Genomic DNA, 27,005 nt, shown 5'->3' on the forward strand with positions numbered 1-27,005 from the left:
ATGAGAAAGCCATTTTCACGCCTGCTCGGTGGAGTGAGAAGGAGAAAGGACGAGACGTGAAATGCAGGAGGAGAAGGCAAAGATAATTGTCTGCTGAGTGTGATTCTTTGCAAAACGCTGCTGGGAAGGGGGGTGGGTGAATTATCCATGGATTGACCTCGATTTAGGACCACAATTGGAGCCAGAGAAGGCAGTTGCTAAGTGAGTTGCACTAAGGACCCCATAATCATCCTCCTCTTCCTCCTCCACCTCTCCACAAACCCCACTCCCTTCTAGTACTGATGATGCTCCCTAGTTGGGTAATGAAATGTCTGCAAGAAAACAAATAAGTTCAGAGAGCACCAAGGACCCCATAGTCATTATTGTTCTCCTCCTCCTCCTCCTCTTCCTCTTCTTCTTCCTCTTCCTCCTCCTCCTTCTCCTCCTCTCCCCCCCTCTCTCCACAAACCCTACTCCCTTCTAGCACTGATCATGTTCCCTAGTTGGGTAATGAAATGTTTGCAAGAAAACAAATACGTTCAGAGAGCACGAAGGACCCCATAGTCATTATTCTCCTCCTCCTCCTCCTCCTCCTCCTCCTCCTCCTCCTCCTCCTCCTCCTCCTCCTCCTCCTCCTCCTCCTCCTCCTCCTCCCCTCTCTCCACAAACCCCACTCCCTTCAAGCACTGATGATGTACCCTAGTTGGGTAATGAAATGTCTACAAGAAAATAAGTACACTCAGAGAGCACCAAGGACCCCATAGTCATTGTCCTCCTCCTCGTCCTCCTCGTCCTCCTCCTCCCCTTTCTCCACAAACCCCACTCCCTTCTAGCACTGATGATGTTCCTTAGTTGCGTAATGAAACGTCTGCAAGAAAACACCCAAGCTCAGAGAGCACCAAGGACTCTTCATGTCAACCCTGAGCTGCAAATATTCTCCTTTTCAGTACGCTTAAAATCAGTTTCCAGCAAAAACATTGTGAATTGAGTCATATGCCTGCGGGCATTGCAACCGGTCATAAATGCAAGGTGGTTGCCCGGCCGGTGCCCAAATTAAAGTCATGTGACCACGGATAGAGGGATAGAGACATTGGAACATTGAAATTGGGATTGTAAGTTTCCTTTCAGGATCAGTTGTAACTTTGAATGGCTGCTAAGCAACCTCATAAGACAAGGACTCCCTGTATCTGTGCCATAGAGAGAAGTCATTCTTTCACTATCTTTCTTACATTCTTCTTTTCTCTTTTCCACATGTTCAATTATTATTTTCTGCCGACTGTCAGCAGTTCGATCCTGACTGGCTCAAGGTTGACTCAGCCTTCCATCCTTCTGAGGTTGATAACACGAGGACCCAGATTGTTGGGGGCAATAAAGTTGACTCCGTAAACTGGTCAGAGAGGGCTGGAAAGCACTGTGAAGTGGTATATAAGTCTAAACGCTATTGTATTTATTTTCTTCCTTCCTTCCATCTTCCTTCCTCCCTCCCTCTCTCTCTTCCTCCCCTCTTTCTTTTTTCTTTCTTTCCTCCCTTCCTCCCTCCTTCCCTTCCTATACAGATAATCCTCCACTTATGACCATGGTAGAGCCCAACATTTCGGTTAAGTGAGATGTTTGTTAAATGCATTTCGCCTCGTTTTATGACCTTTCTTGCCACAGTCATTCAGGGAATCACTGCAGTTGATAAGTTAGTAAATAGGTTAAGTGAAACTGGTTTCCAGCTTCTCAGAAGGTCGCAAAAGGCGATCCCCATGAACTTGGGATACAGCAACCGTCATAAATTTGAGTCAGTTGCCAAGCGTCAGTTTTGCAGGCACTCCTGCAAAAGTCGTAACTGTAAAAAACGGTCCGTAAGTCCCTTTTTCCGGCTCCGTTGTAACTTCAAGCAGTCACTAAACGAACTGTTATAAGTCTAGGCCTATAAGCGCAATGGCTATTGCTTTCCTGTTTTGTTTTGTTTTTCCATCGTTTTCCCGTCCCTCAAAAAAAATAAAAAATAAAACAAGGCGACGAAATAGGATTTCGCAACCCAATTGCACCTTCGGCAGCCAAACCAGCTTCCTAACACCAAGCCAAGGTAAAAAAAATAAAATAAATTGAATTTCCAAGTGCAGCCAAAAGTGCCACTTAGCTGCGTGAAAACCCCTCGTTCTTGGATGCGCCAAGGCTCATTAAGAAACGCTTGGCGGATGCACCCAGTGCTCAGTTGGGAGCGATGTTCAGTTCTGTGCGATAATCACTCAGCCGTGTGTCACCCCGTCACCTTCCCTGAGCAGCTGTTTATCCTTGGGAAAACGCAGCTTCATTTCTAGCTGCGAAGGCATTTAGGGCGGGTCATGCTCAGCGCCAACCAGGGATGATTTATCTGCCGTTGCAGATAAATTTAAGGACGAGAACAGGTACGTTCTCAAAGGTCTTTTTTTTCCAAGAGGCAACTGGACTTTCTGTTGTTGTTTTTTCTTTTGAAGACGTTTCACTTCTCATCCAAGAAGCTTCTCCAGCTCTGGATGGTGAGGAAGGGAAGGATTTATTCTCCTTGCAGACAAGCTGGTCATTTGCATCCTTTTAGAGGGTTGTTGAGGCCACTTGGGGGTTTATTCGTGTCCTCAGAGTCACCTGAGTGGTGCAAAATGGTTCCTGTAGTCTGCAATTTTCCGCTCTGGAAATCCATTCCTCCTCCCACACTATTCAGAGGGTGTTGATCCCAAATTGTAGAGATTCTCTGTCATCCAGGTTGTGATTGTCCCAAAGGAGCTTTTTCTGGAGGCAAGTGGACTTTCTTGTTCTTTCTTTTGAAGATGTTTCACTTCTCATCCAAGGAGCTTCTTCAGCTCCCTGATTATTCCATTCCCCACTGTCCTGTCCGAGCTGAAGAAGCTTCTAGGATGAGAAGCGAAACGTCTTCAAAAGGAAAAAAAAAAAAACGAGAGAGTCCAGTGGCCTCCTGAAAAAAGAAAGGTCATGAAATGGAGCAAAACCCGCTTAACAATTGTCTCGCTTAGCAACGGAAATGTTGGGCTCAATTGTGGTCGTAAGAGGAGGACTCACGGCAACGGCAATTGAAGTCCTCATGACTCAACGGAGCAGATCAGAAAATATTCCTATGGTCTTGTGCAATCATTTCGTAGTCTCAATTGCAGTTATGTTACATAATAACTCATATTATCAATCAAAAATTATGCACAAAAACTGGTAAACCAACCGACACACTGTTTGTATATATTTATGAAAGAAAGCTGATGTTTTTATATTTTGTTTGTTTTGTTTGTTTTTAAAAACTAATAAAATTGTTTTCGAAAAAAAAAAGGAAAAAAAAGAAAATATTCCTATGGTCTTTTTAGAGCCGCCAACAGAAAGGGAGGGGGGGAAGGGGTTTGAAAGAGCAGTGCGGCAGCTTGGAAAGCGAAAGTGCATTCCATAAATAGTTTTTCAAAGATAGTAACTAGGTCAGTGGTCGCCAACCAGTGGGCAGGGGACCGCTGATGGTCTGCGAGAACATTTTGGTGGTCCACAGAGAAATGTCACCCCCCAAAGCAATTAATCCAGGCTGTGCAGAAACAGAAGGCTGTGCCGCCCACATGGCCTGTGGGAACACAAGGCTTGCATCGCTTGCATTATAAACAACATGAGGTAGTGAGAGGAGGGTGAAAGGGCAGAGGAGGGGAACTTGTCCCACTCGCCCCACATGCCTCGCCTGGCCACCGGGCTGCTTCTTTCTGCTTCTTTCTGCTTCTACTTTTGGCTGCATGCAAGGAAAACAGCAAAAGTCTTTCTTTCTCTCCCCCAAACTCTGCCAGAAATGAGTCTTTGGGACCCCGCAAGGCCTCCTGCTCCAAGAGGCTGCGCCGGCGTGACAAGTCTCACAAAGACTCATTTCTGGCGGAGTTTGGGGGAGAGAAAGAAAGACTTCTGCAGCTTCTGCTGATTTCCTTGCATGAAGCCAAAAGTCTCTCTCTTTCTCTCCTCTTGAGAACGGAGTTTGAGACATTATCCTGCGATCCCAAATAAGGAATGATTAATCGGTAGGAAAAACGGGGCGGGGAATTATCCTGCAGACTCTTTTTAGGATTTTCCCAGGGTCTCTGGTCCGTGGGATTTAAAATTATGTGTTTGGTGGTCCCTGAGGTCCAAAAGGTTGGCGACCCCTGAACTAGGTAACTGAAGTTTTGGAAGTTTGGCTCGAGACTATGATTTAATTGGAGTAACTGCCGGAATCCTGACAAAGTTGTTTCCTCTGTCCATCTAAGTCTTGGGTCTTTTTATCCCATCAGGGTGACATACATGTTGGGCAGTCCTCGTGTTACGACTGTAATTGAGCCAGCCCATGACATCTGCAAGCCGTGATGTTCATGAGGCAGGTCATCTCATGACGGGACCAGGGGTTGCTTTTGGGGCAGTCATTAAGCGAATGCCACAGGCATCGAGTGAAGCAAGCCTATTGATTGCTATATGGAGTGTTTTGTTTTTTCTTTCAAGAAACGGGAAGTAAATTTTGTGTTCGGAAAACCTTTTTATTTCGGAAGTAACTGGAAGTAAACATTTTTTTTTGTGGAAAAACCATTATAAAATGACAAGATACTACAAATAGCAATAAATGTAACATCAAAAACGTCATCAAAAAAGCACAACAAAGAATGTTTTTTTCTGCGCCAACTCAGAAAGCTCAAACTGCCCAAGAAGCTGCTGATCCAGTTCTACAGAGGAAGGATGGAATCTGTCATCTGCACTTCTATAACTGCCTGGTTCGGTTCTGCAACCCAACAGGACAGGCAAAGACTTCAGAAGATAATTAGGACTGCACAAAAAACAATTACTACCCACCTGCCTTCTATGGAGGACCCGCATACTGCACGAGTCAAAAAGGGCTGTGAAAATATTTACAGACCCCTCACATCCCGGACATAAACTGTTTCAACTCCTTCCCTCAAAACAACGTTACAGAGCACCGCACACCAGAACAACTAGACACAAGGGGAGTTTTTTCCCCCATATGCCATCACTCTGCTAAACAAATAATTCCCTCAACACTGTCCAACTATTTACAAAGTCTGCACTACTATTACCGTTAATCTTCTCATCACTCCTTATCACCCATCCTCTCCCACTTGTGACTGTATGACTGTAACTTTGTCGCTTGTATCCTTACGATCTATCTTGACTGTTTCCTAGTATGATTTGATTGCTTATCGTACCCTCTTGACTATTATTGTTGAACCTGATGATTCTTGACTCTTGACGGATGTATCTTTTCTTTTATGTACACTGAGAGCATTTACACCAAAGACAAATTCCTTGTGCGTCCAATCACACTTGGCCAATAAAGAATTCTACTCTATTCTAAGGAAGCTTAGGTCAGAATAGTAGCAACAACGGTCGTTCAATGGATCCGGCGTCCCCGTTGACTCTGCTCATCAGGAGGCTGCAACAGTTGGTCGCGTGACCCTCCCCCCCTCCAGGATCTTGCAACCGTCATAAATATGAGTCAGTTGCCAAGGGTGCAATTTTTGATTGTGTGACTGTGGGGAGGCCACAACGGTCATAAGTATGAAAAACGGTCATACGGCAGTGTTGTTGTAACTTTGAATTATCACTAAATTGTCAGAAAGGGCGTAGGGTATCCTGCTTGGCTGGGGGGGTTGGACTAGATGACCTCCAAGTTCCCTTCCAACTCTGTTAATCTAATCTAATCTAATCTAATCTAATCTAATCTAATCTAATCTAATCTAATCTAACCTAAAGGTTGTAAATTCAGGACTGCCTGTGGTTTTTCCAGGGACTTTTTAAAACTCTTTTGGCTAAAGGACAGACAATATGTTTCCACGTTGTAAAGTGACAGTAATGGCAACAGGGGGACAATTTGAATTTTATTCCTTTCCTGATTAAAAGCTTCCCCCTTTTCCCAAAGATACGATTTGCTCCATTTCACTGAATTTTAATTGCGTAATTAACTGTACGCCAGGGTAGACACTGCTGGCATTTGTGGACATCAAAAATACCTATCATATGTGGTGGTCTTGTAAAAGAAAAAGAAAAAAACATAGGAGTTTTGGCATAGGATCCAGACGTGGTTAGAGGAGGTGATTGAGCAGAAAATAGAATACAAAACAGAATTATTTTTACTAGGAATTATGAAAGAGAGACACAGTCAAGAGGCAGGGGGTGGGATGCAAATATTTTTACTACTGGTGCTGTGGGTGTGGCTAGGTGGGGCTTCGTTAGGTGGGCATGGCCCCCCTGGGGGGGGCGTTTTTGCTCCCAGAAGGCTTAGGCCCAGGAAGGCAAAAAATGGAGCAACGGGGGGGGCGGGTGTTGCGCCCCCGCAAAAGAGCCACGCCCACCCAGTCACATGGCCATTCCACCTAGCTATGCCCACCTAGCCACACCCACAGAACCAGTAGTAAAAATATTTGCATCCCACTCGCCCCCATAAGCCCCTTTTTGCCTCCTGGGCAAAGCAGTAAGACAGCGAAGGAGATTCCAACACAGCTGATCATCAAAACAGCTGATTGTCAGGAGGAAAAAAACTGGTTTGATTGAACCAGCAGCTGTTTTTTTTAACTACCGGTTCGCGTGAACCGGGCTGAACCAGGAGAATCCCATCACTGTAAAGAGGTGACCTATTTAATGGTACATATTATCACAGCAGCAAGAATGGTTTTTGCTCAACAATGGAAAAATAGAGAAATCCCCGATGAAGGTGAGGCGATAAAAGAAAACGCTGACGTGTACTGACATGGATAGACTGACTTTGGAATTGAAAAATAAAGAAGAGACAGAATATCATAAGGTATAGAATAAATTTTACCAATGGTGGGAACAGAAAGGAGAATAAAAAACTATTACGATTTGTAGAATGGATAACTCAGATTATGTAAATAATTACAATGGAATATGATGGATAATACAATGGATATAATTTAACTGTATAAATGTATAAATCAGGGATCCCCAAACTTGGCAGCTTTAAGACTTGTGGACTACAACTCCCAGAATTCCTCTTCCAGTCATGTTCGCTCAGGAATTCTGGGAGTTGAAGTCCACAAGTCTTAAAGCTGCCAAGTTTGGAGACCTCTGGTATTAATGTATATAAGATATGTATCATATACAGTACTTTAGCATGGATGGCAAAAATGAATGTCAGAACGGCTGCACCGTGTCCAATGTTTTAATGATGTAATCAATAAAATATTTTTAATTTTGTTTTTAAAAAATACCTATTGTATCGTAACACTTAATTTATAAGGTCTGGGGTTTTTTCACCCCCAGCAGTCAATGGCATCTCATTCTTGGGGTTTATATCCCCCCCCCTAAAATATATATCCTGTGGATTTAAAACAAACAATTCCTAAAGTTCCCCTTCCCGCAGGAATTGCAACTTTTAAACGCAAGTTTTAAAAAGAATTAAAAACTCCAAAAATTATCTTACACCAGGAGATATGGTTAAAATGAGAGGCGAAGCTGACATTTTCCTACATTCCTGCTTTTATTTTTTTTCTCCCCAAAACATGTTTCTGAACTGCTTCTTGGCAGCGACTTTGTATTATGCATCCCAATGGCAGGAAGTCAGCAGGGGGAAAAAAACACCATGGTTTGTTTGGCATCCTCTGTTTCATTATGCCATGTTTTTTTTTCAGCTTCTCTCCAGTTCCTCCTTCCTTCTTCTGTCTAGCGCATGGAGCATCAAATTTGAACTTCCAACGGTTCGGATCAGAAGTGGTATTCAGCAGGTTCTGACCCGTTCTGGAGAACCAGTAGCGGAAATTTTGAGTAGTTCGGAGAACCGGCAAATCCCACCTCTGATTGGCCCAGCCCACATCTATTCTCCGCCTCCTGAGTCTCAGCTGATTGGCTGGGTCTTCTTTGGTTGCCCTGCACAGGAGAACGGAGCTGGAAAGCAGGTTCTTTCATTCAGAATACAGCTGGAACGGACCTTGAAGGTCTTCTAGTCCAGCCCCCTGCTCAAGCAGGAGACCCTAAACCCGTGATGGCGAACCTATGGATGCGTGTCACAGGTGGTACGCAGAGCCATTTGTGCCGCCACGCGAGCTGGAGGCTAACTTACCTCACTGTGCATGTACGCACCTCACAGCTGATTTTCGGCCTCCCAAAGGCTTGAGGAATGCTTGGCCAATAAATTATTCTATTCTATTCTATTCTATTCTATTCTATTCTATTCTATTCTATTCTATTCTATTCTATTCTGCAGGCTTCTGCAAGCTTTGTAGGCCGAAAACTATCCCCGTTTTGTCACTTCCAGTATTTTTGGAAAAACAGGAAGTGATGAAACGGGGCTAGATTTCAGCCTACAAAGCTTGTAGAAGCCTGCAGAAGCCTTCCTCAAGCCTTGGAAGGCCAAAAAAAAGGCCTCAAACTGGTCAAAAATCAGCTGTGAGGCTCAGTGCAGGTAAGGGGGCTGGGGGCTGAGTGGGGATTGCGTATGCATGCATAGGGCATGATGCAGGCGCGTTCATTGCTTTCTGGGTGTTGGCACGCAAGTGCAAAAAGATTAGCCATCACTGCCCTATACCATTTCAGAGAAGTGGCTGTCCAGTCTCTTCTTAAGATAAGTGCGGTGGAGAGGAAATAGATATTTTGCAGTATCCTTCCCTTGCCACACCCACCAAGCCACGCCTACAGAACTGGTAGTAAAAAATCTTTGAATCCCACCACTGGTTCAGAGTGATATTAAAAAACCAAGATGCGCCTTGTTTCACAGGTTAACAGGATGCGATGTCAGGGTTAACAGCTGCATTATATCCCCATTCCCCCGCCCCTCTGGATCCTCCCACTCAAGAGACCTATTGCTTGCAGCGGAGGCCCTAAACTTTGCATCTGGTACAACATCTGGAATGGATGCTTTCCTCCTTGTCAGCCACACCATGTTGTTATTAACAGCTCCCAAGCTGGAGAGATGCTTTGAGTTTACTCTGAGAGCCATGATCGACAGCGGCTTTTTGAAAAATGCACGTGGGGACCAGAGCACATATAAAATTGGATGGACTTTGTAATTCAGTGAAATTCACTGCAGGTAGCTGCTAAAATAGGACGTAACACTAGGACAGCATTTCTCAAATTTGGTGGCTTGAAGATGTGGGGATTTCAACTCCCAGAATTCAGTGAAATTCTGGGATTCCATGGAATTAATTTTCAGGCCATTTTTCAGGTAGTTTTTTGGGCCATTTTCAGGCCATCCGGGGCTGTTTTGGGGCTGTTTTTGGCCATTTTCCAGGCCTGAAACCTGAAAACTTCCTGAAAGACTGCCTGAAAACGCCCCCCAAATGGCCTCAAAACTGCCCCCAAAATGGCCTGAAAACAGCCTGAAAAACAGCCTGAAAATGGCCCCAAAATGGCCTGAATAAAATGTCCTGAAAATGCCCCCCAAATGGCCCAAAAAACAGCCTGAAAATGGCCCCAAAATGGCCTGAATAAAATGTCCTGAAAATGCCCCCCAAATGGCCCAAAAAACAGTCTGAAAATGGCCCCAAAATGGCCTGAAAACAGCCTGAAAAACGGCCCAAAGATGCCCCCCAAATGCTCTGAAAATGCCCCCCCAAACAACCTGAAAACTGCCCAAAAACCTGCCTGAAAATGGCCCCCAAATGGCCTGAAATCTGCCCCCAAATGGCCTGAAAACAGCCAGAAAATGGCCCGAAAAACAGCCTGAAAGCAGCCAAAAATGGCCTGAATAAAATGCCCCGAAAATGCCCCCAGAATGGCCTGAAAATGGGCCCAGAATGGCCTGAAAATGGCCTGAAAATGGCCCAAAAACCAACCTGAAAATGTCCTGAAGAATAGCCTGAAAATGGCCTGAAAACTGGCCTAAAAATGGGCCAAAAACATCCTGAAAACACCCCAAAATGGCCTGAAAATGGCCCCAAAAGCAGCCTGAAAATGGTCCCAAAATGGCCTCTGAAAGGCCTGAAAATGGCCCAAAACCAGGCCCAAAACCGGGTTGGGTGGGGCCAGGCAGTGGTGGGTGGGATTAGCCCCAACTGGCTGAATCCCACCTGTGCCTTTGAGGTGAGTGGCCGGGAGGTGATGCTGGGTGTGATGAGTGACATCACCCACCCAGTCATATGACCAACTTGACATGCCTACCCAGAGAACCAGTTGTTAAAAAATTTGCCACCCACCACTGGTCATAAGTCACTCTTTCCCATCCCATTGTAACTGAGAATGATCACTAAAGAACTGTTGTAAGTCAAGGACTACCTGTTATATTTGCCATCTTGACTTACTTTTAAAGTAATAACGGCAGGATGAAAATCCGATCCATCTATAAAATACAAATACACACAACCCACTCCAGAGGTTGTGACCTCCACAAGTGAGGACAAATGTTACTCCTCCTTCGTGTTCTCAGGCAAAATATTTACTAATGGTTTCTGCAAATGGGCTACTACTACGTTAAGCTGTTAAACTGAGCAGGGGAAAAAAAAATTATCATCAGGGAAATTTAAATATTGTGGTCTCAACGCCCGACCGAGTGTCTCTTTTGGATTGTAAAGTAGAAAAACAGATTCAGCCGTGGGTGCTGTTTATTCGAGAAATCCCACTCACGCAAACATCTGACACTTTTAATTTTGGGTGGACGCCAAAAGAAAGGCCCATCCCCTCCTATAAATCCACCTTTGGCAAAATATTTATACAACAGTCGGTCAGGCTGTTTCAACACCCAGGGAAAGGTAACCAGGGAAGGGAGGTGCTATAAAATATTTTCTTTCTTTCTTTCTTTCTTTCTTTCTTTCTTTCTTTCTTTCTTTCTTTCTTTCTTTCTTTCTTTCTTTCTCTTTCATTCATTCTTTCTTTTTCTTCTTTTTCTTCCTCCTCTTCTTCTTCTTCCTCCTCCTCCTCCTCCTCCTCCTCTTCTTCTTCCTCTTCTTCCTCCTCTTCTCCTTCTCCTTCCTCCTTCTCTTTTTCTTCCTCCTCCTCCTTTTTCTCCTTCTCCTCCTCCTCTCCTTCTCCTTCTTCCTCCTCCTTTTTCTCCTCCTCCTCCTCCTCCTCCTCCCTTCTTCTTCTTCTGTTTAAAATGACTCAGACCAGATTGAACAAATTAACAGAGTTGGAAGGGACCTTGTAGGTCATTTAGTCCAACCCTGCACCCAAGCAGGAGACCCTACAACCCTTTCTGACAGATTTGAACAGAAACAGTAATCAATGAAAGACCGATAATAACCTGGTATGAAAAGATTTCCTGGTCCAGGAGAAAGAATTTGAGAGTTTATCAGCATCTTTTTCAGACTAAACCCATTTAAATCGTCATGATAGATGAACTGTAATAAACGAATAATTATTTTTCAATTGGAAAAAGTGCTAACAACACTTCAGATTTGGGGATTACCCTGGATTTACATACAAGGTCTCTTGCACAGAAAAGATAAAGTGGTAAAGTTGGAATTAAAATATTAGGGTATAAAATAGTGAAGAATTTACTTTCTGCGCTCAGAAAGATGCACACTGAATTCCTTTTCATTTCCTGTTTTATACGATTCGGACCAATCCTAACGTGGAATATTCTTTCAGTTTAGAGCCATTTAGGGAGTGTTTTAACAGAATAACAGAGTTGAAAGGGACCTTGGAGGTCTTCTAGTCCAACCCCCTGCTCAGGAAGGAAACCTTAGTCCTTGATTTACAACACTTCATTGAGCGACCATTCAAAGTTACAACAGCATTGAAACATGAGACTTATGAACATTTTTCATAGTTATATTGATCGTGATTTATCACCTGTTGCTTGTATGTATACTGAGTTTGTGTACCAGAGACAAATTCCTTGTGTGTCCAATCACACTTGGCCAATAAAGAATTATGTTCTGTTCTGTTCTATTCTGTTCTAGTCTAGTCTAAAATCTAATTCTATTCTATTCTGTTCTATTCTATTAATTTTATTTCTGTTCTATTATTCTAGTCTGTTCTGTTCCGTTTCTGTTGTGTTCTATTCTATTATTCTATTTCTATTCTATTTTGAATTCTATTCTATTATTTCTATTGTTCTATTCTATTCTGTTCTATTATTCTATTGATTTTTGTTTCTATTCTATTCCGTTCTGTTCTATTGATTTTTGTTTCTATTCTGTTCTATTCCACTACTGATTTCTATTTCTATTCTATTTTGAATTCTATTCTATTCTGTTCTGTTCTGTTCTATTCTTCTATTGATTTCTATTTCTATTTTGAATTCTATTTCATTCCACTGAGCTTTGGTGGCACAGTGGCTAGAGTACTGCAGGCTACTTCTGCTGCCTGCCGGCTGCCTGCAATTTGGTAGTTCAAATCTCACCAGGCTCAAAGTTGACTCCGCCTTCCATCCCTCCGAAGTCAGTAAAAATCAGGACCCAGATTGCTGGGGGGGTAATAGGTTGATTTTGTAAACTGCTTAGAGAGGGATGTAAGGCACTGTTAAAGCAGTATATAAGTCTAAGTGCTACTGCTATTGTTATTCCGTTTCATTCTATTCTAGCTCTAAGCCACTGTTTCAGCTTGAGAAATGCACTCCAAACTAAAACTTTAAAAGGGGATTTCTTGCATTCTTGAGATAACATTAGCCCATCCTTCTCCACATGATTCCTCCAAACATTTGGAAGACTTCAAATCTCACCACTGGGAATCCTGGGTGTGGAAATCCACATATCTGAAGGATGAGCCTCTTTGCAAACATTTGCAACCTCGTGCAATTTTACACAACTGCCTGCACGCTGCCCAAAAATCCATCAGAATCTAAACTTCTCCAAAGCTCACATAGTTTTTAAAACAGCACATAAGCTCCAACAGGCCATCTGCTTACAAATACCGTTGGTTAATTGCTTGCTGGAGAATTTAATAGCCCATGTTGATCAACCTTGACTGCTTGAGGACGTGTGGACTTCAACAGCATTGAAAAAAGTCACTTATGACTGTTTTTGTTATGGCCCACCAGTGGCCAGCAGAGCTGGCGGCAGACTCAGAGAGTGAGGAGGTTGGGGAGGAACATGGGCCAGTCCTAGAGTCTGGGGAAGACTCTGACGAGGGCTCTGTGTTGGAGACGGAGATGGGGCCAGGGCCGTCTGACAGTTATCAGCTGCCTTCGGAGTCGGAGATCAATGGGGCAGAAGAACAGCTGGAGCCCGTTCCCAGTGCACATGCACAGAGCTGCCAGAAGAAGGGAACATCTAAGGAACAAGGGTCAAATTAGGAGTTAAGGCACAGGTGGACGGTGAATAGCCCCTCCCATAAGGAATAAAGAGGAGCGAAAGGGGAGTGGAGTTTGCAGAAGACAATTAGTTCGTTTAATTAGTGAGAAGATTTGTTCGTGACTCTCACAGACTCCTTGCCAAGTCTTTTTTTGTACAGCCTTGCGCTCGGAAGCTATCAGTCTGGCAGCTCTCCAAGACTGATAGGGTCTGTGGTTGTAAATTCACCCTTGAAAGACTGTTTGTCGGGACTTTGCTGGATGTGAATGATAGGAATTCACATTAGCCTAAATAACAGGGGTTTTGTCAAGACGAGGAGTCTACTTCATGATTTGGTGAAGCCTAGGTCAGAATAATTTTCCACAGTTACAACCTTCGCAGCCTCCCCATGATCATGTGATCAAAATTCAGATGCTTGGCCAACTGACTCATACTTATGACTGTTGCGGCGTCCCCAGGAGGTCACGTGACCCCCTTTTTTGCGACTGTCTGACAAAGCAAAGACAACAGGGAAGCCGGATTCACTTAACAACCAGGTTACCAACTGCAGCGATTCACTTAACAGCGGCGGCAAGAAAGTTCACCAAATTCACTGAATGCATGGGGCAAAATTCACTTCATGGATGTCTCGCTTAACAACAGAAATTCGTAGGCTCCATTGTGGTTGTTAAGTCGAAGACTGCCTGTATAGGCTAGTCGCCGCGCGTCTGAATTTTGATCATACGGACATTCTGCAAGTGTGAAAACCGGTCCTAAGTCCTTTTTTTCAGCACCGTTGTAACCGTGAACGGTCACTAAACAAATAGTTGTTAGGCGAGGACTACCAGCAGTCTTGTGAAACTGGTTTCAAGTCCTTTTTTAAAAAAAACGCTAAACCAGGGGTCCCCAAACTTGGCAACTTTAAGATTTGTAGACTTCAACCCCCAGAATTCTCCAGCCAACCTAGCTTGTGGACTTCAACTCCCAGAATTCTCCAGTCAGCATAGCTGGCTGAAGAATTCTGGGAGTTGAAGTCCACAAATCTTAAAGTTGCCAAGTTTGGAGACCTCTGCACTAAACCATAAATCAGCTTGGAATTCCCTCATACTGAGAGCGATGTGGGTGTGACATGCTTAACAAAATGTAAACAGACTGGGGAAGAGTTAAGTGTGTCAGTGGATAAATGTGACAAAGATTCGGATTGATTTGCCAGAGCTACAAGCAAGATAAAACCAGTTTTCCTATTAAGTAGATCACCAACGACTCTTTTCAAGTCTTTGCAACTGATTACTGCAAGGGTCTTCAAACCTGACAACTTGAAGACTTGTGGACTTCAAGAATTCCTGAGCTAACACGACTGGAGGAGGAATTCTGGGAGTTGAAGTCCACAAGCCTTAAAGCTGTCAAATCTGAAGACCCTACTGTGACCTATTTAATAATATTTCAGAATTTCCTTTGTGCCTGAATATCTCTTTTCAGGCCCTGAATAGGCCACAGACTTGATCCTTTCCAGACTCCTTCGCCAATTGGCCTTTTAAAAAATGCTTAAAGGATTATCTTAATTTTAAACAAAAATTAAGAGGAGCAGATGGCATCCTTTGGGCCTTGTTTACATTGGCCAGATCGCTTCTGAGGCTTAGAAATGACCTTGAGGAATTCCTAAACATAGGGGTGACCGTAAAACCAGGCCTTTGCAAGGATGTGGGACAATATCAACATATCTGGGACAATGATCAAAATATAGATACTCCTCAAATTACCACTACAATTGAGTCCAACTTTTCTGTTGTTAAATGAGACAGTGAGTTTTGCCTCATTTTACAAACTTTCTTGCCATAGCTGTTCAGTGAATTGTTCTCCTCCTTTCCACAAACCCCTCTCTCTCATAGCCCTGATGATGTTACCTAGCTGGGTAATGAAAGGTCTGCAAGAAAACACCCAAGCTCAGAGAGCACCAAGGATCCCACATTTGTCCTCCTCCTCCTCCATCCCAGCTCCCTTCTAGCACTGATAACGTTACCTAGTTGGGTAATTAAATATCTGCAAGAAAACAACCAAGCTCAGAAAGAACCCAACAATTCAACCCTGACCTACAAATATTGTTTTGTGTTGGAGAAAAATAATAATTTTAGTAAATGCAATTTTATTTATGTACGTTGAATTATTATTATTTTAATTTAAAACTTAGTGGCCTGGCACCTTAAGGACTAAGTAGGGTAGCACTGATGATGTTACCTAGTTGGGTAATGAAATGCCTGCAAACAAACAACCAAGCTCAGAGAGCATCTAGGACCCCACAGTCCTCCTCCTCCTCCTCTCCACAAACCCCACTCTCTTCTACCACTGATGTTGTTACGTAGTTGGGTCATGAAATGTCTACAAGAAAACAGCCCAACTCAGAGAGCACCAAGGACCCTAGAGTTCAGCTCTGAGCTATAAATATTTTCTTCTCAAGGAGATTCTCAGAATGAGAATTTAAAATATTTTCCTTCTCCCTTTTCAATGCACTTATCTCCTCATTTCACTGCAAGGAAGACGCTTCAACCTTCCACTCTGCTCTTACTTAAAAATCATTTTAATGGCGCTGGGATATTGTAGAGGCCCTGAGAATCCAATTTGGATTCTCCAGGTATTAGGAGCGCACAGTTACCAAGGTCTATGCGTTCTGACTAATTGTGGCCAAGCCACATCCATCACTTCACTCCTGGCAGGAAAATCTATCGCAAAGAGTTTGCTGATTCATAATACCTCACTTACACCGCATAATCTGTGCCCGTTCCTTCCGAATGCAGGAGGGAGGTTGTGTGAATAGACCTGCACAAAAAGTTGATTCTGAATTTATTAACATTAGGGCATTGTTTCTCCATCTTGGCAGCTTTTAGGCTGGCGCACTTCAACAGAGCGATAGAATCAAGATCACGTAAAGTATTAGTACCATTTTATGATAGCAGCCTTCCAAAATCTAAGGGGCTGCCACAAAGAAGAGATTAGATAAACATTTGTTTGAAATGGTACAGGGTCTCCTGCTTGAAAACGGGGTTGGACTAGAAGACCTTCCAGGTCCCTTGCAACTCTGTTATTCTGTTAACTCCCAAAACTGCAACTGTCATAAATATGAGTCGGTTGCCAAATGCCCGAATTTTGATCACGTGATGATTGGGCTTCCGCAATGCTCCTAAGTGTGAAAACGATCATAAATTACTTTTTTTCAGCGCTATTGTAACTTCAAGTGGTCATTAAGTGAATAGTTATAAGTTGAGGACTACTCTTCCTGGGCAAACACCCATGCATTCTCTGGAAAAAAACAAACAAAAACAAGTTGAATTGGGAGAATGTTCCACAGTTGATGCCACGCTGAAAGAGAAGGTACCTCCCTCAACAGAAAGGAGCAGAGACCACCAGGAAATGTCAGTGTCACAGACTAGACTGGAAACTTGAAAAAAAAAAAAAACATTCCCCGTCATGAGAAATCACTTCTCTCTTGTCCGAAAAAACCACAAGGTTTTGTTTCTGGGCTCAACTCCATTAAAAAAGATCACTCCTTTTTTGAGCAGACGGCAAACTTATACGGAAATTTATGGATGTCGTTTTATGAGTTACACGCAGGGGTCTCCAAACTTGGCAACTTTAAGACTTGTGGACTTCAACTCCCAGAATTCTCCAGCCAGCATAGTTGTGGTGGCTGGAGAATTCTGGGAGTTGAAGTCCACAAGCCTGAAAATTGCCAAGTTTGGAGACCTCTGAGTTACAGCAACAGAGGCGGGATCAGGAGAGAGGCAAAAGGGGTTCTGATCACAGCCGCCTTATCCAGAGGGGCAAAACCCTTCCATACAGAATAACAGAGTCGAAAGGGACCTTAGAGGTCTTCTAGTCCAGCCCGCTGGTCAATCAGGAAACCCTATACCATTCCACCGGACCAACGGTTGTCGAGTCCCTTCTTAAAAACTTCCCAGTGTGGGAGCAACCCACAACTTCTACAGGCAAACTGATCCATGGGTGAATTGTTTTCACTTTCAAGAAACTTCTTCTTCGTTTTGGGTCTGGACCTTGGTGGATCTTGAAAAGCTAAACAGGTTCAGCGCTGGCAGGGAATGAAAACCAAGAATCCCAGGCCTGAAGGAGAAACAAGGGAGGGAGGGAGGAAGGAAGGAAGGAAGGAAGGAAGGAAGGAAGGAAGGAAGGAAGGAAGGAAGGAAGGAAGGAAGGAAGGAAAGAAGGAGTCCTGATCGTGCAGTTGTTAGAATGTAGTATTGCAGACAAACTCTGCCTAGAGTCTGGAGTTCAAATCTCACCAGGCTCAAAGCTTGACTCAGCCTTCCATCCTTCTGAGGTTGGTAAAACGAGGACCCAGACTGTAGCTTGACAGTAATGTAGTATAACAGTTCTGCGGGTTTAGAAAACATAAATCCAAAGAAGTAAGGTGACTCTGTGAACCGCTTAGAGAGGGCTGGTAAGCACTGTAAAGCAGTATATAAGTCTAAGTGCTATTGAAAAGGAGGGAGGGAGGGAGGAAGGAAGGAAGGAAGGAAGGAAGGAAGGATGGATGGAAGAAAGGAAGGAAGGAAGGAAGGATGAAAGGAAGGATGAAGGAAGGAAGGAAGGAAGGAAGGAAGGAAGGAAGGAAGGAAGGAAGGAAGGATGGAAGAAAGGAAGAATGGATGGATGGAAGGATGGAAGGAAGGAAAGAAGGATGGATGGAAGGAAGGAAGGAAGGGGATGGAAGGAAGGAAGGAAGGGGAGGGAGGGAGGGGAGGGGGGGGGAGTTGGCAGCAGTGGTCAAACTGCAGTATTGCAGACTAACTCATTTCACTGCCAGGAGTTCACTGCTGACCTGCTCAAGGGTGACTCAACCTTACATCCTTCCACGGTCGGCAAAATGAGGACCCACATTTTTGCGGGGGGCGGGGGGAAGATGCCGACTCTTGGAAGCCTTGGAAAGCGGTATATAAATCTAAGCGCTCTTGCCGCCTGCATGGGAGCCTGCCAAACGCAGCCCAAGTCCCTCTCAACCGAAGCCGGGTCGCTTTTCCTTCTAGGCAGGCAAACTCCGCGGTTAAACAGTAACTTCAGCCGGCAACCAAGAACCCGCGAGGCGAAAGTGCCGTCATCAATCAGGAGGCGACTCCAACGCGCGTTCCGCCCCAGGGCCTGGCTCCACCGCAGGTGCACAACAAGCCGAACCTGGTTAGCCAGTTAACTAACTCCCCCCCTGCCGGATTTGCGCTCTACGCGCTAATCCGAGCCAAGTGCAGCAGCCGCAGCGAGCTCCGCTCGGCCCCGTTTACAAGTCAGCCCAGCCCGGAGCGCGGAGGCAGCGACGGCGCGGCTCTTTCTCGGAGGAGACGCGCGGTCGTGGGAACCCGGTGCGAGTCGCGGTGCTGGGACCCCGATCCAGGCCGTGATCGTGGGACCCCCGATCCAGGCTGCGATCCTGAGACCCCAGATCCTAGGAACCAGGTCGCGATCGTGGGAACCCGATCCAGGTCGAGATCGAGGACACCAGATCAGGTTGCGATCCTGGGAACAGGGTCCAGGTCGAGAACCTGGGAACCCGGTCGAGATCCTGGGAACCCGGTCCAGGTCGAGACCGTGGACACCAGATCCAGGTTGCGATCCTGGGAACCGGGTCCAGGAAGTCGAGATCCTGGGAACCCGGTTCAGGTCGCGATCCTAGGAACCAGGTCGCGATCCTGGGAACCCGATCCAAGTCGCGATCCTAGGAACCAGGTCGCGATCCTGGGAACCCGATCCAGGTCGAGATCGTGGTAACCCGATCCAAGTCGCGATCCTAGGAACCAGGTCGCGATCGTGGGAACCCGATCCAGGTCGAGATCGTGGGAACCCGATCCGAGTCGCGATCCTGGGAACCCGATCCAGGTCGAGATCGTGGGAACCCGATCCCAAGTCGCGATCCTAGGAACCAGGTCGCGATCGTGGGAACCCGATCCCAGGCCGCGATCGTGGGAACCTGATCCCGGTCTCCCGAAAGGAGCGGCCGCGTTTCCCACCGGCGCCGCTAGGGGGCGGGCTGCCGCAAGGCAAAGCCGAGCACCCCAACCCAAACAACGCCGCCGCCGCCACCTGTAGCAGCAGCCACCCGGCTCACCCCCGCCCCGGGAAGGGGAGAGCCCCGCTCCGCCCAGGACGCGGCGGCAGCGGCGGTCATCTGCACGACGCCGCTTTCCTTCTCCCCCCCACCCCCAGCGGCTCCACCCTGCAGCGCCAGCGTCGCTCCGGTTGGGCTGGGAAACCGGGTGGGGTGGGGGAAGCATCGCCGCCCCCTCCTTCCCCCAGCTGGACCGGAGAAGGATCCCTCGCCAGCCCAGCTGCCCGGATAGCAACAACCCCGGGGGCCGCTTTGGGATCCCGCGGAGGAGCCTCCCCGCCCGGGAACCCCGGTCGCCGGGGCCGTGGGGAGGGGGGGGCGGTATAAGCAGTCGGGGAAGCCTCCCCCACCCTCCTCCCCGGGAAGGGCGGGACGATCGGGGGATGCACCTGCTCTCCTCACCGCCCCCGCTCCCCCGGAGCCCGGCGGGAGGAAGGTGGCCCATCGGGACCGGGGGTGGGAGGGTCGCAGCGGGGCGGGGGTCCTGCCGAGCGAAGGGTGGGGTGGGGTGGGGTGGAAGCTCCCCCTCCTCCGCCCGGCCTTGACTTCCAGGCTCCCCGGCGGGGATCCGGCTCAGGGTCGAAGAGTCGAAGCCAGGCGAAAGTGGGGAGGGGGCTTCGGATCTAAAGGGAAGCCCCCTGCCCGCCGATGGGGATCTCGATTCCCCGCCAAAGATCCCCTTGGAAGTCCGCACCCGAGTGGGAAAGGCGCGGGGGGTGGTGGTTGGGAAGATCCCCGCTCCTTCTCGGCCGGATCTCACGCCCCTCCGCCCGGATTCCCAGCCGAGAGAGACCCCCGCGCGCTCGGACTTACGTATCTCCTTAACTTCTTCTCCGGAGGCGATTTGCGGAGCCAGCCGGAGCAAACCACTTCGCCGCTGCTGCTGCTGCTGCCGCCCGGGCCGGTCCCACCGCCGCCGCCGCCGCTGCCGCTGCCGCCGCTGCTCATCCTGGAGGAGGCGGCCGGAGGCGCTCGAGGCTCCGGCGTCGTCGGTCACCCGGAGCCGCATCCGAGTTGGGCCGAAGACGGGTTGGGGGGAGGCGCCGCTTCTGGAGCTCAGCTTCCCGGCCAGGCTAAGCGGTCAGCACCGCCAGCGGCGGCAGCGGCGCTCTCCATCGCTTCAGGTCCGGCTGGCCGGCCGGGCGCGCCTCCGCCTCCATGCTCCTCCGGGCTCTTTCTCCGCCGGCGATCCTGCCTCCTCCCTCCTTCTCCTCCTCCTCCTCCGCCGCCGCCTCCTCCTGCTGCTGCTGCTGCTACCGCCGCCGCCGCCGCCGCTCCGTCCTCCTCTCCTCCGGCCCGGATCGCTCCGCCGACTCGCACTTCCCCGGGAAGCCAAGAACGCGCCACCCCTCCCGGCCACACCACGCCTCCCCCCGCTGACTTGCAAAGAGGAGGCGAAGCTGGCTGGCCGGAGGCATTGTGGGCTTAGCAAGCCGACTCCATCCGCCGTTTCCTATCAAGAACACAGCGGGAAGGGACCTTAGAGGTCTGCTAGTCCAACCCCCTTACTCAAGCGGGAGACCCTAGACCATTTTCATCAAGAATACAGCCGGAAGGGACCTTAGAGGTCTGCTAGTCTTACTCAAGTGGGAGACCCTAGACCATTTCCATCAAGAATACAGCCGGAAGGGGCATTAGAGGTCTTCTAGTCCAACCCCCTTACTCAAGTGGGAGACGCCTAGACCATTTTCATCAAGAATAGAGCCAGAAGGGACCTTAGAGGTCTTCTAGTCCAACCCTTTACTCAAGCGGGAGACCCCTAGACCATTTTCATCAAGAATAGAGCCAGAAGGGACCTTAGAGGTCTTCTAGTCCAACCCCCTTACTCAAGCAGGAAACCCTAGACCATTTTCATCAAGAATAGAGCCAGAAGGGACCTTAGAGGTCTTCTAGTCCAACCCCCTTACTCAAGCGGGAGACCCCTAGACCATTTCCATCAAGAATACAGCCGGAAGGGACCTTAGAGATCTGCTAGCCCAACCCCTTACTCAAGCAGGAAACCCTAAGACCGTTTTCATCAAGAATACAGCCGGAAGGGACCTTAGAGGTCTTCTAGTCCAACCCCCTTACTCAAGCGGGAAACCCTAGACCATTTCCATCAAGAATACAGCCGGAAAGGACCTTAGAGGTCTGCTAGTCCAACCCCCTGCTCAAGGAAGAGACCATAGGATTTCAGGCAAGTGACTGTCCAATCTTTCTTCTCCAGGGGGAGGGGAGGGGGGAGCTTCGCCTTGGCCCCCGGCTTCCCCCAACATCTCCTTCCCACTCTCCCCCCACGGAATCCAGACCCTTCCCATCCCCTCCCCACCCGTGCCCCCTGGATCAAGCGATTCCCTCCGGCATCAAGGCCATGCAGGGATTCACACGACCTGCTGGGAGGGAGAATGCGCTTGCAAGAGTGAGTGTGTGTGTGTGTGTGAGAGGGGGAGGATTCTACACGGGTGTGCGCCGACCTGACCCGTGGAGAGCTTTGGGAGAGGGTGGGGGGCTTCGAGCAGGGGGTTAGGGGGTCACTTTGGGATTCGCTCAAATTGAGGGGTCCAACCTTGGGGGAGGGGCAGAAAGGGAAGGAGCCTGGGGGCTCTTCGGCCTGGGGATCTCGTGGCGGGGGGAGTTGATCCGGAGACTTTGGGGTTCTGGGAAGGGGGAAATCATAAAATGAAAACCTCCCCTGAATTACCAGTTCTATTAAAAATTGCCATAATTGAGGATGGACGGATGGATGGATTCCTATGGCTGAGAAGTTAATATCGAAGGACCGTCTTTGAGACAACTACCATATCTCAACACTGATTCCAGAATCCTCAGCCCAGCCTACCTCACAGGGTTGTTGTTTTGGGAGAAATAGGAGGAGGAAAGTGTGTTGAATATGTTGGCCATCTTGAGTTATCATAGATACACATATACACACTGATGGATGGATGGATGGATGGATAGATAATGGATGGATGATAGAGAGAGGTAGAGATAGATGATAGTAGATAATAGTTTATAGATAGATAGAGGGATAGATGACAGAGACAGGCAGACAGGAGAGAAATAATAGAGAAAGGGAGAGGTGTAGGTTGAGATAGATAGATAGATAGATAGATAGATAGATAGATAGATAGATAGATAGATAAAGATAGATAGATAGATAGATAGATTGATAATAGTTTATAGATAGATTAAATAGATAGAGGGATAGATGGTGGAGAGACAGGCAGACAGGAGAGAAATAATAGAGAAAGGGAGAGGTGTAGATTGAGATAGATAGATAGATAGATAGATAGATAGATAGATAGATAGATAGATAGATAGATAGATAGATAGATAGACAGATAGATTATAGACAGATTAGAAAGATAGAGGGATAGAGGATATAGATAGATGAGATGATAGAGAGATGACAGAAAGACAGACAGACAGATGACAGAGAGGATAGCCAGATAAGAGAATAGAAAGAGCAGAAAAACACAGAGGAGAAATGATAGACAGGCAGGCAGATAGATTAAACAGATAGATAAAGCAGACAGACAATATTGGGAGGGAACGGGACAGGATAACACAGAAGGGGCCACCCCTGAGCCACAAACAATCCTGCAGACCTCCAAATGGGTGGGCTCATCAGCCAAATATCTTTACTTCCACAGCCTTCTGATTTTCTCATTTTATGGGGGAATTCAGGGAGCAAATGGCCTGTGTGGGAAGAAGGAAGGGAAGGGCCAGGAATCCCATTTTAAATTTGGAGGAAGGACCAGCAACTGATGTCTTAAGAAACCTGGAATCATTTCTCTCCAGACTGCAGAACAATAACTGCGTGATTGGCCCAAATGCTGTTATGCCTATATGTCTTAAAAAAAAAAAAAAAACTAATATGAACTGTTATACAATAAATTAAGCAAATTAGGGTTATCTTGTAAAACATGAACGAATAAAAGTATACTCAAATGATTGATGAATAACGATACTAAGGTATTTAGTTTTTGGTTGACAATGTGAGATTATATGTAATGTAATTGTAATTGAAGACTACGAAATGGAAGCACAAAACAATTTGTAAACCAATCGGCGCACTGTACGTACACCTATGGAAGACAGCTTGATGTTTTTATGTCTTATTTGTTTATGTTTGTTTTTAAAAACCAATAAAATTAAAAAAAAACTATGGCAATTAAAATCCCCAGTGAAACTTGAGAACAGCCAGCTCTCTTGAGTCCAAAAATGGCTTTTTTTCCCCAGCAAGACAAGGTGCCTATCAAACCATCAGGATCCAGCCTAAAATAGGCACCAGAGCTGCAGCATCCTCGCTGGTTTCGTTTGCCATCACTTTCCTGGCAAAAACAAACAAAAAAGGCCAAAATCCGCTCATTTCTGTCCCGATTTTTTTTTCTGACCCCGTTCAACCGAGATAACCAGAGCTGGCCCTGCTTGGGGTATCATTTTGGCAAGCGGTGTTAAAAGCCTCGGAGAGAACAGATCGTCTCTAGAGTACTTCCAGTGCCTCTTTTTGATTGACATTTTGGCTCCAAAGTCGTGCCCTGATTTGTGGACGAGCGGGTGACGGATTGGGCTGATCCCTCCGTTCAAGATGAATTAGAAAAAGTCCGTTCCATTCTCCAAATGAATTGGCTTTGGGATTTGGAAAGACGAGAGCTATTTAAACCCATTTAGTGCATGGCAGTCTCATTTCCCTCCTCCTCCTCCTTTATCTCTTTCTATTCTTCCTTCTCTCCTCCTCTTCTCTCCTCCTCCTTCTCTTTCCTCGTCCTCTCCCTTTTAACCTCCTCCTCTCCTCCTTCCTTCTCCTTTTCTTCCTCCTCTCCTCTTCCAACTCATCCAGCCGCCTTTCATGCCTAAGGCAGAACTAGAACTCACCGTCTCCTGGTGATTGGCCCAAAGTCACCCAGCTGGCTTTCATGCCTAAGGCGGGACTAGAACTCACTGTCTCCTGGTGATTGGCCCAAAGTCACCCAGCCAGCTTTCATGCCTAAGGCGGGACTAGAACTCACCGTCTCCTGGTGATTGGCCCAAAGTCACCCAGCCAGCTTTCATGCCTAAGGCAGGACTAGAACTCACCGTCTCCTGGTGATTGGCCCAAAGTCAGCCAGCTGGCTTTCATGGCTAAGGCGGGACTAGAACTCCCAGTCTCCTGGTGATTGGCCCAAAGTCCCCCAGCTGGCTTTCATGGCTAAGGCGGGACTAGAACTCCCAGTCTCCTGGTGATTGGCCCAAAGTCCCCCAGCTGGCTTTCATGGCTAAGGCGGGACTAGAACTCCCAGTCTCCTGGTGATTGGCCCAAAGTCCCCCAGCTGGCTTTCATGGCTAAGGCGGGACTAGAACTCATAGTTTCCTAGTGATTGGCCCAAAGTCACCAAGCTGGCTTTCATGGCTAAGGCAGGACTAGAACTCCCAGTCTCCTGGTGATTGGCCCAAAGTCACCCAGCCAGCTTTCATGCCTAAGGCGGGACTAGAACTCACTGTCTCCTGGTGATTGGCCCAAAGTCACCCAGCTGGCTTTCATGCGTAAGGCAGGACTCGAACTCGCCTTCTTTCAGTTTCTAGGCCAGCACCTTAACCACTAGGCCAATTTGCCTGGCTGTCAGTTGGTAAAGGGCTCCCCCCCCCCCATTTATTTCATTTCTTAATTTTCCCTTTTCAATCAATTTCTGGGATGTTTGTCAATTATTGCCATTCCTTAGTTTCTATACCATGAGAGGAAGGGCAAATTTTGGCCAGGCCTGCTGACACGGAACAGATGAGGAAGGGGCACAGGGGTCCTCAACTTACAACCGTTTTTTTAGTGGCCGAAGTTACAACAGCCCCGAAAAAAAAGTGACTTTTTTCCTCACTTAATGACCGTAGTCACAAGGCCAAAATTCAGATGCTTGGCAAACTGACTCATATTTATGATGGTTGGAGGGGTCACGCGATCCCCTTTTACGACCTTCTGACAAGGGGGAAAGGCAGATTCACTTAACAACTGTGATTCACTTAACAGCGGCAGCAAGAAAGATGGTAAAATGGGGCCAAACTCACTTAATTGCTGTTTTCCTTCGCAACAGTTGCGGTCGTACGTCGAGGACTGCCAGTGTTGGCAAGGGCAGAATATTAGGATCAAACCCTCAGTTGTTTTCCCACTGAACGGCCTGCCACAAAGGGAGACCCATGGCGTCTGCGGAGGAAGTTCAAATGGTCTTCCTCGCCGCCAACTTCTGTCTCCTGAGAGTGTCACTTCCTCATGCCAACCGCAGGATTTCTTCATTGTCAAGAAATCACACAAGCAACCAGCATCGTTGGTCATGCAATTGGGACTCTCCGGGTATCACAGTGGCACTTCTGTCCAGTCTGAGCCGCTTTGGAAAAGTTTCTAACTCCAAGGTCCTCAAACCATTGGCTACTTGAAGAGGGGTGGTGTTCAACTCCCAGAATTCTGGGGATTCTGGGAGTTGAAGTCCACCTCTTTACAAGTGGCCTAGGTTGAGGTACCCTGGTCTAACTAATAGAGGTGTTGTAAGTCCGCGCATCTTGAAGCGTGCTGGCTGGGGGATTCTGGGAGTTGAAGTGCACCTCTCTACAAGTAGCCTAGGATGAGGTACATGAGTCTAATTCAAGCGTCTTCCAACTTGGCAAGTTTAAGACTTGTGGACTTCAACTCCCAGCATTCCTGAGGTAATATGACTGGAGGAGGAATTCTGGGAGTTGAAGTCCACAAGTCTTAAAGCTGTCAAGTTTGGGGACCCCGGTCTAATTAATAGAGGAGTTGAAGTCCACCCATCTTGAAGCATGCTGGCTGGGGGATTCTGGGAGTTGAAGTGCACCTCTCTACAAGTAGCCTAGGATGAGGTACATGAGTCTAATTCAAGGGTCTTCTAACTTGGCAAATTTAAGACTTGTGGACTTCAACTCCCAGAATTCCTGTGCTATCATGACTGGAGGAGGAATTCTGGGAGTTGAAGTCTACAAGTCTTAAAGCTGCCAAGTTTGAAGACCCGTGGTCTAACTAATAGAGGAGTTGAAGTCTATGCATCTTGAAGCATGCTGGCTGGGGGATTCTGGGAGGTGTGTGTGTGTGTGTGTGTGTGTTGTAACTCTGAACTAAATGAGTGCTTGCAAGTCAATGGCTACCTGCACTAGGCCCATGGCTGATGACTCCATCTTAAAAACGTTGGAAGGACCAGGCCCCAACCCCCAATTCAATGTCCCTTCCATTGAAATGAAAGAAAACACAGGGAACGTGATCTAATCGTGTTCCTTTTCGATAGCGTGAAAACCTCGTACCCCGAGAAAAAACATTTGGCGAAGATTTGGCAGCCACGGTCAACCCTTCTTTGAGGTGACACATATTTTTCTGAACCTATTGTTTCCTTCTTCTGTGCCTCATACTTCCAGGTCATAAAGGTGATGGAATTATCCCACAGGCCGGTTTCCTTAGAAAAAGCTGCTGGATTAGTTGGATAAACAATTCATTCTTTACATAGAGCCCTGCAAAGTTCTACATGGCCACTAGAGAGCAGCAAAGAACAACAGGAGCTACTCACCTTTTGCCGCACTCTAGTGGTGATCTAGATAATCTCAGGCCACATACAAGTAGTCTTCAAATTACATTCATGTATTGACTGTTTGAAGTTAATAATACTAATAATATTTTATTATTTATAAACAATATACACATACAACGAAGCTAGAACAGCCCTGAAAAAAGTGATGACCATTTTTCACACTTACGACCACTGCAGCATCCTCATAGTCACGTGATCACAATTCAGATGCTTGGCAACTGGCATGGGTTTATG

The 27,005-nt window shown here is 46.9% G+C and overlaps 1 protein-coding gene across 2 annotated transcripts in view; it reads right to left on the bottom strand.

Annotated features, from left to right (window-relative positions):
* The window catches only part of GAB2 (GRB2 associated binding protein 2), a 136,700-nt gene extending 116,190 nt beyond the window's left edge, over positions 1 to 20,510 (bottom strand). The window contains exon 1 of one of the 2 annotated variants that reach the window (XM_026706875.2): positions 20,044 to 20,510. In XM_026706875.2, the coding sequence (XP_026562660.2) occupies positions 20,044 to 20,178 (135 nt within the window). In that variant the 5' untranslated portion in view covers positions 20,179 to 20,510. The remainder of the gene's footprint in view (positions 1 to 20,043) is intronic. The other variant, XM_026706874.2, reaches the window with a different exon arrangement.
* Between the last annotated feature and the right edge of the window lie 6,495 nt (positions 20,511 to 27,005).

The sequence above is a fragment of the Pseudonaja textilis genome, chromosome 7 (assembly GCF_049901715.1).
Source record: "Pseudonaja textilis isolate UNSWEBS1 chromosome 7, rPseTex1.2, whole genome shotgun sequence".
Taxonomy (NCBI): domain Eukaryota; kingdom Metazoa; phylum Chordata; class Lepidosauria; order Squamata; family Elapidae; genus Pseudonaja; species Pseudonaja textilis.